The sequence below is a fragment of the Theobroma umbraticum genome, unplaced genomic scaffold, assembly GCF_002168275.2.
Source record: "Theobroma umbraticum cultivar Fairchild unplaced genomic scaffold, ASM216827v3 scaffold_30.0, whole genome shotgun sequence".
Lineage (NCBI taxonomy): Eukaryota > Viridiplantae > Streptophyta > Magnoliopsida > Malvales > Malvaceae > Theobroma > Theobroma umbraticum.
This window is the reverse complement of record NW_018397254.1, coordinates 1521420-1534300: the sequence shown is the minus strand read 5'-3', so window position 1 is coordinate 1534300 and position 12881 is coordinate 1521420. Positions and strand designations below refer to the sequence as shown.

The 12881-nt window shown below is 37.2% G+C and overlaps 3 protein-coding genes and 1 long non-coding RNA gene across 4 annotated transcripts; 3 read left to right on the top strand and 1 right to left on the bottom strand.

Annotated features, from left to right (window-relative positions):
* The first annotated feature begins 2397 nt into the window (after positions 1-2397).
* On the top strand, positions 2398-6716 carry LOC110410242 (uncharacterized protein At5g41620). The gene is made up of 3 exons (XM_021419868.2): positions 2398-3020; positions 4226-4351; positions 4968-6716. Exons 1-3 carry the CDS (start codon positions 2631-2633, stop codon positions 6489-6491), a joined length of 2040 nt encoding a protein of 679 aa, XP_021275543.1. The 5' UTR covers positions 2398-2630; the 3' UTR covers positions 6492-6716.
* A 160-nt stretch (positions 6717-6876) lies between these two features.
* LOC110410259 (uncharacterized) lies at positions 6877-7830 on the top strand. Its single transcript, XM_021419890.2, has 3 exons — positions 6877-7268; positions 7465-7597; positions 7694-7830. Exons 1-3 carry the CDS (start codon positions 7105-7107, stop codon positions 7748-7750), a joined length of 354 nt encoding a protein of 117 aa, XP_021275565.1. The 5' UTR covers positions 6877-7104; the 3' UTR covers positions 7751-7830.
* Positions 7757-10319, bottom strand: LOC110410251 (uncharacterized). The gene is made up of 7 exons (XM_021419881.2): positions 9453-10319; positions 9212-9378; positions 9006-9108; positions 8645-8761; positions 8392-8562; positions 8002-8125; positions 7757-7923 (listed from the first exon to the last, which is right to left on the bottom strand). The coding sequence occupies exons 1-7, from the start codon at positions 9720-9722 to the stop codon at positions 7757-7759; spliced, it is 1119 nt and encodes a 372-aa protein (XP_021275556.1). The 5' UTR covers positions 9723-10319.
* On the top strand, positions 8504-9303 carry LOC110410267 (uncharacterized). The gene is made up of 3 exons (XR_002444641.2): positions 8504-8766; positions 8919-9059; positions 9164-9303. It is a non-coding gene; the product is annotated as an uncharacterized LOC110410267 (long non-coding RNA).
* Positions 10320-12881: the final 2562 nt, after the last annotated feature.

Here is a 12881-nt window from a genome sequence, read left to right as displayed (position 1 = left end):
ATTAAAAAAAAAGAGAATTGGAGAACAGAAAGAAATAGAGAAAATAATCTATAATGAAGGATCAATGATAAAGGATTCCCATTAAATATCGATGACAATCCAAATTAACAAATGAATCAAATAAGCTAGAGGGAGCGGCTAGGGCTTCCATTGTGGCAAGGAGAAGAAGAGAAAATAGAAAAGATGGTTGGCTATGGCCTTATGGGTATAAGATGATTTGGAAAAAAAAAAAAGTGACTTTCCCTTTACAAAGAGAAAGTTACTTTTTCCCTTCGTAGCTAAAGGGAATGACATTCCTTTGGCCTATTGCAATCACATTGCAACGGGATAATTTTATCATATGTTTTAGACAAATCAAACACTATAAAGTGATTGTACATGCAATTAAAACGTAGGAAATTTACCTCACATACAGTGCACCAAACACGTTCTAAATATGAAGAAAAGTCAAAGATTCTTATAACGAGAAATAATAATATCTTTTTAATTTTTTTTTTCAAAATATATCTTTTAACTATACTGAATGAATTATTGTAACCAAAGCTTGGAGCTCATTTTCAACATGAAACAAATGTAGGTTGTTGTTTTTCCTAATGTACAATAAAAAATATGTGCCAATTCGAAATGCAATGATGGTTGGGTTGGACTAACAATCTAGTTTTGTGGTGCGGACCCTGCCTCACAAATGGCTAGCAATCTAGGTTGGTTTAAGAGTGTGCTGCAGTGCTTTAGGATTTGGTTTTGGGTTGGGCTCTATTCTAAAACAAGGCCTACATCTTGACTTTTAATGAAGTAAATTGTCGTCATATTCATAAATACATTGCCGTAGAGATAATTAAAAAAAAGAAGAAGATTTTACACTGTAATTAAAAATTATTTAATTATTTTAACTCTTAGTTAAAAAAATAAATAAATTAATACAAACCGTACAGTCCTTGATCGAATTAATCTCGTTACGTACAAATTATGTCCAAACCGATATACCTACATGTAAATAAGTTAAAAAAAAAAGTAAAAACAAAATCCAATAGGCAATGGATGAAACATATTAAGAAAGTAATAATAAGATGAGTTTTGCCTTTCATTCTGTGGTTTTTTTAAAGTAGTAGATGGTAGAAATTATGACAACACGTGGAGCCCTCGTGCGTTAGGATCTATGTCTCTTTGCTGTCTTTGCATTTAAGCGTTGAATATGGAACATTTTGAGTATTTCTTTCTCTGTCTAAAGATCCGAGAAAGGATTTCATGGTCAGTGTCAGAGATCAAGGATCCATAATGCACGTGTCTTCTCCATTAAAATTTAAAAGATTAAAAAAATAGGATTGCAGTGTTTTTTTTTTTTATGGTGAGAATATTTGAATAAATCTGCTTTTTATTTTATAATTAAACAAATAAATATGCTCAAACATGAGAGCACCCACAGAAATAAAAATAGAATGAAAATTTTAGTTTCCTTTTTTTTCCCGCCCGACCCGACACCGGAGAATACAGACCAAACAGAATCCAATGGCCGTGCACGTGCTTTGAGAACAGGTGAAATGGAAGTAACAGGAACTCCAACACGACACGGAAAGGACGTGGCAGTTTGGAGAAGCTTTGGGCTGCCAGAGATTCTCTTTTTCTTTTTTATTTTATTTTATTTTTAATTTCATCAACATAAATATGGAACCACATAGAGAAACATATTTCTATGCAAAGTAGCACCAAAGAAAAACAATTTGTAACTATTAGTTTTTGGCCCAAAAATATTTTTCAGATTTAAATCTTATTGTCAATCAATTTTTTTTTATAAAATTTAGAATATATGTTACTTGGTTTAAGTAATCTGGATTCAGAAACATATTCTTTTTCAGTACGATGAATCTTATTGAGTGCAATAGAAAACCTTAGCCCCACATAACGCTCCTCGTGAATTTAACGTATTTCTTTATTTATTTTCTTTTTTTGTTATTAAAACGCAACTAGATTTCTAGCCGATTGAGAAAACATTAAAATAGTTTTATCATTATTATGATTATTTAATATAAATATAGTTAAATCAACTAGCTGTAAATGCAAATATGATAAGTCACTGACAATGGCAAAAAAACTTGTGACAAACTGGCATTTTCTTGGTTTATAGAAGTCACTGTGGCTATCCCCTTCCAAATTAATAATCATATAGATGTTATTTAATTTTATTTTAAAAAAAACCGTGATTAATGGGTGAATGGATGGACTTTGTTTTTTGACAGAAAACACGTGTGGAACTTACCCAATCAGTAATTACTACAGTAATTGAAAGTCTATTATAGCTGCCCAGATTCATGCAATTATAATTTGGCGGGTGACCCAACTAAATGCTTGACAGGTAATCCAACCAATTCCCTCCTATAAACCATTTTGACCATGGGGGATCAATCGCAGTACTACTCTCTAAGCAAGAAGGAGAACCCAACAAAAGAAAAAAAAAGAGTAAATAGAATAAAAAAAGCCACAATAAAGAACAAAATTTCACTCTGGACTCTGGAGGCTCGACCACAAGAGGGAAAAAAAGGGGTGAAAATAGATGAAAAAGAATAGAATACAGTAGTTTTATAAAACCCTTTTGAAGGCTAGGGAGAAAGAAAGGGAAAGACAGAGAGAGAGAGATGAAAAGGGCAGAAAAAAGTGGAGAAGGGGTAGCAGAAAAGGAGGAAAATTTGTGTGAAAAGTTGAGTAGGAGGGTATTATTGGTAGGGAATAGGAAAGGAGGGGGGCCCTGTACTCCACTCCCTTCGTGGAAACTTTACCACCCCCAGGCTCGCCTTCATCATAACAACATCCCCCCTCCTCCTCCTGCCGCTGTTTCTGCAAGAAAGTTAGCTGCTTCCCTCTGGGAGTTTCATCAATACCATCCTCATCATCCTAAAATGCATAGAGGTGTTAACAACACTAATGGCCGTTACCACCAACGCCACCACGCCAATCTTTTCAAGGACAAAGGAATTGACTTTTCTCATTTCTTGCCTGATCCTTGCCCCAGCTCTGATCCTGACCAGGTATTTCCTTGTTCCATACCTTACTTCTACAAGTAGTGTATGTGTATTTGTATGTTATTTTTCTTCTAAAAGTTTCTCCTTTGGGGTATTTTGATCTATTTGTTGGTGGGGTGGATGGTGATTGATTTGCAATTTTGGGTGTGGCAAAATGATGATACTTGTTTGTCCTAGGCTACATGGTTTGTTCTTATGTTTTTGTTATTTGGGCTGAGAGATATGCAGGTAGATTGGTGATGTTTACGGTTTATGTTGATAGGACTACTCTTTTTGTCTTCATGCTATCCGTCTTGGTTGTTTGGTTATGCCCTCCTAACTTTTCATGTTTTTTGGTTTATAGAGTTTGTTAGGTTAAATTATTTGTTTTGAATGTCCTATTGTTTCTTATTTTATTCACGTCTGCTGGAAAATTTGCTCTTTGTCAAGCGTTTTTGACCAGTTCAACACCGAATGGAGCCTTTTCTTGTCAAGAATTGTATAATCATATGAGCAAGCATGAAATACGGGGATGGTTTTTCTGGACGAGAAAGGATTTCCTCGATTATGAATTTGTTTTTTCCTTATGGAGAGTTACTCTAAGTTAACTCTGTTTTTGGTTTTGTGGTTCTCATTGATCTAGCTTACAATGTAGTTCCTAATAATATCTAAGAAACATCGTCCCTGTGCCTGCAATCTTTATCTGTTGTAGTTACCAACGCCATTGATTGTTTGGTCTACTAACTGATTATTATTTTAACCAAAAAAAAAAAACGTATAGCATTCAATTCAGGATTAATATTATAAAATCTGGTGGTGTTTGGTTAAGCAGTTATTTGGTAGTTGGGTGGTTCTTCATAACTCTGTTATGGGGAACCAGAGGGCACTGGTTGCCTTAATCTTTCAATATAATATTGTAATTAGCCTTAAGTGTTGAATTTTCTGAAGAGTGTTGATTATTTCTTGAATCTTTACTGTTGACCCTTAACTTATCATTTGTCTATGATGGATTGATGGTCAAGTGTAGTGTAAATTTGTTAGACATTGCTTTATAGTGAGGACTGAGAACCATTTAATTGATACTTATTATGAAAAGATGACCCAACAAAGTATTAGTTGATTTCATCGGTTTTTGGTGGCTTGAACTCAAGGTCTTCAGCGACTTCTAGAGTTATCCAAGGTGGAAGCAATACCTTCTGGTACTAACTTTTGTGTTTTATTTCTTATATCAGCCAGAGAGTGCAAGCAGTTTGAGGAGGCATATTGCTCAAACACTGATGAAACATCATCGATCGATTGAAAAAAATAATCATGCCTTACAGCCTGTATCTCCTGCAAGTTATGGCAGTTCAATGGAGGTAAATTTTCTTATGTTCCTACTGAAAAAGGTACTACAGGTAGAATAAATACTGAATAGGAAAGGTGATGTTCTTTCTTTCTGTAATTGATACTTTCACTGAAGCTGCTTGAATAAGAGTAAAGAAAGAATAATTGTTGTGAGTCCTGTATATGCAAACAAACTTGAGTCTTGCCACCAAGTCAGTTCACATTGGCTATAGTCTGACTACTGTCTCTTTAGTCTCTGCCTCAAATCTAACTCTGTAGTATTCAGTAAGGTTCTAAGTTGATAGATAGCATAATTGGGCGTTCACAGCGTCTTAATTACTTGTTTACGTATACCTGATTTTTTATAACAGTAATAGAAATATACAGCATGTTTGTAGCTTTGAATGCTATATAAATGGCATTTTCAGAATTCACTTACTAGGGTGTTATTTACGGTGAGAACAATCACAAAAAATTTGGACCATCATCAACTTCCACACTGATGTTTATGGTGTTATGTCTGTTCACATCAATTTTCTGTAAGAATTCCTTGGAAATCATTGCTGTGCGGTTCGCTCCGTAGGTCTTTCCCATGTAGTTTTACATCCCATCCCATAGCGTTTTTACATGCCCTTCCTCCGTTTTCAGGTGGCCCCTTATAATCCTGCAGTCACGCCTAGCAGTTCCTTAGATTTTAGGGGGAGGGTTGGTGAGTCGCATTATAATCTCAAAACATCTACAGAACTGCTAAAAGTACTAAATCGAATTTGGAGCCTAGAAGAGCAACATGCATCTAATATCTCATTGATAAAGGCGTTGAAGATGGAACTAGATCATTCCCGTGTTAGGATCAAGGAGTTGCTTCGAGATCAGCAAGCAGATAGACATGAAATTGATGATTTGATGAAGCAGATTGCTGAAGACAAACTAGTTAGGAAGAGTAAGGAGCAAGACCGGATCCATGCTGCTGTACAGTCTGTGAGGGATGAACTAGAAGATGAGAGAAAGTTAAGAAAACGATCGGAGAGTCTACACAGGAAGTTAGCTCGGGAAGTGTCTGAGGCAAAAGCTTCTCTTTCTAATGCCTTGAAAGAACTTGAAAGAGAAAGGAAATCCAGGAAGCTCTTGGAAGATCTTTGTGATGAGTTTGCTAGGGGAATAAAAAGCTATGAACAGGAGGTGCATTCTCTGAGACAGAAATCTGATGAAGATTGGGCAGGAGTGGCCGACCATGATCGTTTGATTCTTCATATATCTGAATCATGGCTTGATGAGCGGATGCAGATGAAGCTGGAAGAAGCTCAGTCTGGTTTTGTTGAACAGAATTCAATAGTAGACAAATTAGGCTTGGAAATAGAGACCTTCCTTCAAGCTCAACGGGTTGGTACTTCAGTTTCAAAGCGTACTGATTATTTGTCACGAAAGGATCGCAGGAAATCACTTGAATCTGTCCCTTTAAATGAGGCTGTGAGTGCACCTAAAGATGTTTGTGATGGGGAAGATTCTGCTGGCAGTGATTCAAATTGTTTTGAGCTGAATAAACCAAGCAGTGTTGACTTGAAATCAAATGAAGACGAAGCTGTAGATGGTGACGTCGAGGTAATAATGAAATCAAATCATGCAGAGAAAAAACCTTCATCCCATGAGAAAAGTAAAAGTCGGCATCCATCCAGCTTACAAGTTAAGTTTGAAGAAAAGATGGCAAGAGCCATCTGTAATGGAAATAAAAAGCCCCAGTTGGCAGATTGGGAACAGGAAAATACTGGTGTAGAGAACACCACTGAAATAACGGTGTCACAAAAATTTGAAAATGATGAAGCTACCCATTATGGCAGCGATGGAAGAAAGAACAAGCTTGATGAGATCCATGGACTGAGCTCTAATTATGTACTGGATAACTTGATACGAAATCATATAGCATTGTCAGAAGGTGGGAATATAAATCCTGAAAACGACTGTGGGGAGGCTTCTTGTAGTTTTCCTGCACGAAGGAACCAGCCTAGTCCAGTGCGACAATGGATGACGAAATTCACATCCCCCGACATAGATGTATCCCAGTCGTCCACCAAGCTACCTCCAGGAACAAAGGAAAACACACTGAAGGCCAAGCTTCTTGAAGCAAGATCGAAAGGGCAACGCTCTCGTTTAAAAATATTCAAGGGGAAGTCATAGCTCACAGACTTTTTCGTGAACAATCCGCGGAAAAGCTCACAGGATTAACTGCTTCTGCGTCCTGTTGCAGGCCGGCATTATGTTATGTGAATACTGCCATACTGGCCACGATGCACATTAATCTGAATGTTGCTATGTCATAATTCTGGATGAATTTTTTTTTTTTTATGTTTGTATATTAGTGTAATATCACAACATAGATACGAATCAGATGAATCTTGGGTCCATTACAATTTTGAGTGATTAAGCCTTTCTAGTTTCTATATCTCTCAAGCGATCATTCCAGATATATCTCCTACCTTCTAACATTGGAAGTTTTCAGTGTGTTATAAAACAGACCTTAGATCCTGACGGAGTAGGACGACATTTTACGTATACTGGATACTCGTAGCTATCTAATCCGATTATATACCAATGGATCGGCCCTTTTCTCTTTTGTGGGGTTTGGGCCTGATATGTCTTTGAAACCCAAAATGGAATAGACAGAGAAGGGCCCATTCGATGTATAGGTTGGCATGAATAGCCAACGACGTCGTTTGGAAGGCGACAACCAACGGCCAACCAAATTGCTTGCATAAGCGCGGAGAATGAGGCAGTGACAGGAAGAAGGGAGATGGCGGCGGCGTCGTTCAGGTGGATACTCCAACTCCACAAGGACGTTCCGAAGGCGGCTAAGTTCTACTCACAAGGGCTTGACTTCTCTGTAAATATCTGCACTCTTCGGTGGGCAGAGCTCCAATCCGGTCCTCTCAAGCTTGCCCTTATGCAATCTCCCAGGTACTACTTTTACATTTCATTTTATTCTGACATGGAAGTTTTGATAAATTTCTTGATGATTTTGGACTTAGTGACAAATAACCAAAATAAATAAGACTGTGGATAGTCCCAGATTTACGTTGCTTTATTGAACATTCAATTATCCAAGGAAGAAAGAGAGGGAAACTGGATAATTCTAACCCAGTTTTTTTGACAGTGATAATCTGAAGCAGAATGGATATTCTTCACTTCTATCATTCACAGTGAACGACATTAACAGTACAGTAACAAAATTAATGGCATTAGGAGCTGAACTAGATGGTTCCATCAAATATGAAATCCATGGAAAGGTATTGCCTCCATTTCTTCACCCCTCACTTAGTTATTCTTATGCTTAGCTTGATGATGGACTGGAGTCGCAACTCAAATTTGTTCATTGTTATCAGGTTGCTGCCGTGCGATGCATTGATGGTCACATGATTGGCCTCTATGAACCTGCATAAAATGCTCTAGAGACGGGTCACTTCAGCGCAGTTGACCAAATCACGGTTTAAGTCTTTGGAATTCATAGAAAAGACATGAGAAACTTTTCCTTTCTTCGGATTCCCTTCAACTATTGTAAGTGTTTTTTCATCCAAATCAATGACAGCTGTGCATAATGTGTAAAGAGTTGGACCTGAAAAAAATGCCAATAGCGTGAGTTAGTAACCATTGAAGAGAAAGCAGTTCTACATTTCCATCTTTCAATTTATACCTGTCATGTAGATGGGGTACTTTGTGTCTTCTGTATCTCCTAGAATAGACAGGAAATTGGTCTTTGATCCTAGTGGTAGAAGAGCTGCTCTTCTTTGCCTGCTCATTGAGTTTTCATCATGTACCTTTATTGCAAAACATCGTTTTCAGTTTCAATGTAGTTGAATTAAGCTATATAACTGATTTAGAGTTCTGTGCTAAATAATAAGATGTGATAAATGTATCTGAGTTTGTCATATAGAAACTTTTGAACTGCTATTACTTGAAAGTCAGTTGGTTAAAAATGCATTTTGAGATTCAACACAGCAGCCACAGATAGATCTAGCTATAAAGGGTAAAACCAGCTTTTGCCCTGATGAAGGTTCCTTCTCTTATGTGATATATTGTTTACCTGCTGAGCCTGAAGATGGAGATACATGTTTGCATGGAAAAATGGTGTTGCTCCAACCTCATGAACTGAAACTCGAGATCTTGATGCGGTTTCAACATTCAAGATCATACGCGTCTGTATATCAATTAAATTGTAACAGTGTCCCACAGAAACTTCTGATGAACGTATTTTCTGAGGTTAAACCATATCAGTACCAATGATCAAGCTGGTCTTAAATTTCATAAGATATGAGGAGAAAATTTAAGGGTCTTACTGCTAATGCATCTGCAATGCTAGTTGCTTCGAGGAGGTCTCTAGACACAAAGTTCCTTCCAATGCCAGCTGGTACAATCTCATCTTCAGTTGGGGGTACGGAATTCAGTGTGAATGCCTAAGGTATGTATGAAGGAAATATTAGCTTTCGTTTAAAATAATACTCCTCTAGAAGACGTCTAGTAAAATTGAAGCAACAATCATGCTATTCTTTTCTTTTCCTATCTTTTATTATATTAATGTTTTGATATGGCCAAAGACTTACATCTGGTTAGGTTCATATTGGGGACGTGTGTTTTACCTCGCTCCTTTTATTATAAGATGGTCCAGGACAGATTTATGATGCACAAAAGAAATTTTACCATTCCATGACTGTTAAATCCAAAAGCACAGCTTGGAAGCTCTCCTGCATATGTGTAAGCTATGAAAGATAATCCATTTGACAGTTTTCCCTTGATCAAATAGCTGCAAATCCAGCATAGACATGGTTACATTTTACGAGAATCTATTTATCATACAGATTGCACTGTCTAGAATCAGAGCAGGATGCAGGAAACTAAAAGCATACGTGTGGCCAACTAGAGAGACATTTGCATCCTCGTTATGAGCTGCAAGGGCTATCAAATCGCTAACAACCAGAATATCAGAACAGTCATCTGTAGTATCACCATTTGAATTCATTGCTGTATTTGAAATGAATGGAAGTATCTCCTTCCTGAAGTTGATAAGTATTATCTGCACGGGAAGAACTAGAATGTGACTGATTCAATAGAGATATATGATGGAAATTAAAGGTTTGTGAGCACTACATCAAGAACAGGCACACCACTTCCTTCTGCAGTCCCTAAAAGTTCAGCCCAATATCTTGGGAACTTCTTCTGGTTAGTTTCTGAGAGTGCTTTGATCAGTGGTTTTGCCTGTGTTGTTCGAGCAAAAGGAAGGAGCTGGTTTTGAAGAATGAGGTCTCCAGCCAACCTGCTTCTTATCTGACTACAGAACCTCTGACCTATGAGAAAACCCAGCCGGTAGTCATCTTCACAGGGCCCAACTTCAAACATCTCCAACACTTTCCCTTCCATGCTTGATTCCCTAACCCTGTGGTTGAAGTAATTTACAACAACGTTGTATCTTATCCTTTTCCACCGAGCAGACTATGGTAATGCTCCAATGTTCCATTTACACTTTCCAATGACATGACCTTGAAAATGACATTGTTGGACTTTTCCTTTTTTGGGCTGGCCTCCTTGGTGGGCAGATGCTGGTTGGATTTGAATGATATTTCAAGATTTAATCTGGTTACTGTATGGTTCTGATGGTTGTGATTGATTGGAAGGAATGCGTACACATCATAAAAGAATGGCGTGCTGTGAGATGGGAATTGGAGTGGTGTAGGGAGGGGCTGGCTCTGCTGGCAAGGCAAATATTATTCCGCATGACCATGGCAGTTGCAATTTGCAAATATCAAGTTTCTGGACCACTGCATCAGTTATTACGTACACGTAGTACATGAAATTAAATGGTTCAAATTGGACCTCAGTCCCCTTTTTAATTGTTTTCTCCATTATTCCTGTTTGAATGTCACGTCTTATGTGCACCTAGGTACATGCCTGTCCAACACAGCAATCCACTTGGAAATGTCGTGCCCCTTTTCTCAAGTAGAACAAAAAAAAAAAGAGTCCCATGTCAAAATATGAGTCATCTACATATTTGATTTATGGGTAGGGTAACTATCAACTGGAAAAAGCTCTCTTAAGAAACAAATGTCAATAATGCTTAGAAAAAAAAAAAAACAGAGCTTCTTCCAGGTTTTCCTTGCCTTTGGAGAGGTTTGTTCAATCAACAGAATGTGACGATCAAAATGATTCAGTCAATTCATTTCCCCTCTTCTGGCCATGCCATTGTACCTCAAAGAAAACGTTAAAAAGGAAAGATCGTCTCTAGATCATGGTTTTCTCATTGAAGCTGCACAGTTAGAGAAGCAAGATAATCTTTCCAGATCTTAGTTAAAACTTTTGCATGTTAATATAATCAAAATGGTACTTGGAAAATATTGAAGGTGGGTCAGAAAAGATGAACGATATAAGAAAAAGCATTGGATATCCTATGTTTTTTTTTTCTATATAAAGTGAAAATTTTAGGAGCAACTTGATGTCTTCCAATAATCTTACTGACCCTAAAGTTATCAAAAGAAAACAATGAAAACTTTTGAAAGTTCTTATATATCTGCTCATGTTCATAAAGGGAAGCTTTATTAGCAAGTAGTCATAATATGGTAAAACTTCTTGAAGCTCTAATATGTACAGCTTGACTATAATGATAAAAGAAAAACCCTGGAGTACTGCAAATGTTCTGGTTTTGGTTCAAGAACAAGGTTTAGAAGTATATATAGGGAAATTCAGTTTGCTGGTATATATGAACTGATGCAGAGAACTCGACTATGCAAAATATGGTTCTATATGGCATAGATTAAAGGGTGGCTTCTCTCATAGATGCTAAACTAACCTAAGAATTTGAGGATATACTCCAGCAATACTTGTCATCAAAGGTCCATTCTAGCTTGAAGACATTAACTGAATTTGCCTTCAAATGATGTGGGTAATGGGTAACTCATGATATAACGACAGCGGCAAGAAAATTAAAGAGAAACTTTAAATGGTAAAGTTTCAGATGATGATTATCTTTCTAATTTCATGTACCTAACAATTAGAAGAAGGACGTTTGATCTCTTATGTTATCCTTTTCCCTTTTTCATTTCCTAAGTCCTAAAGTCCATAGATAAATGAAGTGATTGTCACATCATGCCTGTAAGCCAGCATGAGGATACTATATATATTCACTTCCATTTTCTTGGCTTCATTAGTGAGTAGTTCATATCATTCCAATTCCCAATGGAAAGAAAGTCAAAAATTTTTGCAACATATCCCTAAGAAAGATGATGATGGACAAGGGAATTTGATTAAGAAATTAAACCAGTTCATCTACAATGAAACCTTTTTCCAAATGGGTTGGAACATCCAGGCCCCAGAGAATAAAGGAAAGATCAAACTTTACAATGCTTAGATCTTACTTACTAAAATACAAAACAACTCCTTATCATCAAATCCCAACTTTGAGCATCAAAATTTTTTTTTCAGAATCATCAATCTCGGGGACCACTATGGGACTGGCACGTGGAAATTTCTCATGCCCACCAGATTGTAATTATGGGACAATAATGACAAAAAACTATGGCACCTGTGTTTGTTAAAGATGGTGCAATGATCAATCATGGCATGAGAAACAGCCGTCGGTTTCTACAAAAGCAGACAGGGACTCAGAAAAAGGCTCGTATCCATATTTGCCATTGTGTTGATAAAGCTTACAGAGGTAAAACAGGGAGGAAGAAGAAGAAGAGTAATAGTATATAAAATGAATGAGCTAGAGATACATCAAACATCTCTGGTGGGGGTGGGGGAATTGTTTCTCTTGTCTTCAGAGATTCGTTTGGGGAAAGGAGAGAGCCAAATCGGCAGAGTGAGGCACTTGGCATTCACTGGTCCTTGGGAGGGAAGCACAAGAGGGAAAAAGAACCCAATAACAAAGAATGAACCCCACTTCCACCTATATATATATACACACACCATTCTCTCTTTCTTTTTCGGCTTAAAATAGGGTTTCATGGAAGGTCAGCTTAAAAATATATACGCTTCGACCTATTAGCTTCGGGAATGACCTAGCTGGTTGCCATTTCTTTCCTTTTCCAAAAGTCCCCATTTTCTAAATAAGAGAATATCGAAGAGTACACATTACGTATGTCTAAAGACAATTAGATTTTGATCTTAATTTGAATATCTCTTATTCCAAATAAAGGGGTACTATTGTGATAATACTAAATATAAACATGTTAACTCATGTTGGCATCCAAAGCTTCCTGGCATATACTAAACCAAATTCAACGCTCTCTCTTTCCCTCTTTACCTTCAACTCATTGCCATTCATTCTGCACTGATGACATGCGTACGCCATTATCCTTCCAATCCATCCATCAACTAGTACACACAAGCTAATTAAAGCCTAAGTATCCTTTATCAAAGGTTTTTTACATGGGCATACAAGTAACCATGAATGGTTGACATGATGAAGATTGCTCAATACTGTCAGAAGTCATCTGGAATCTGCCTGTTGCAACTTCCCATACGTAACAGCAGAAGGTTCTGGCAGATGTATGCTAATTCATTTATTACTTTTTCAAAGTCCTA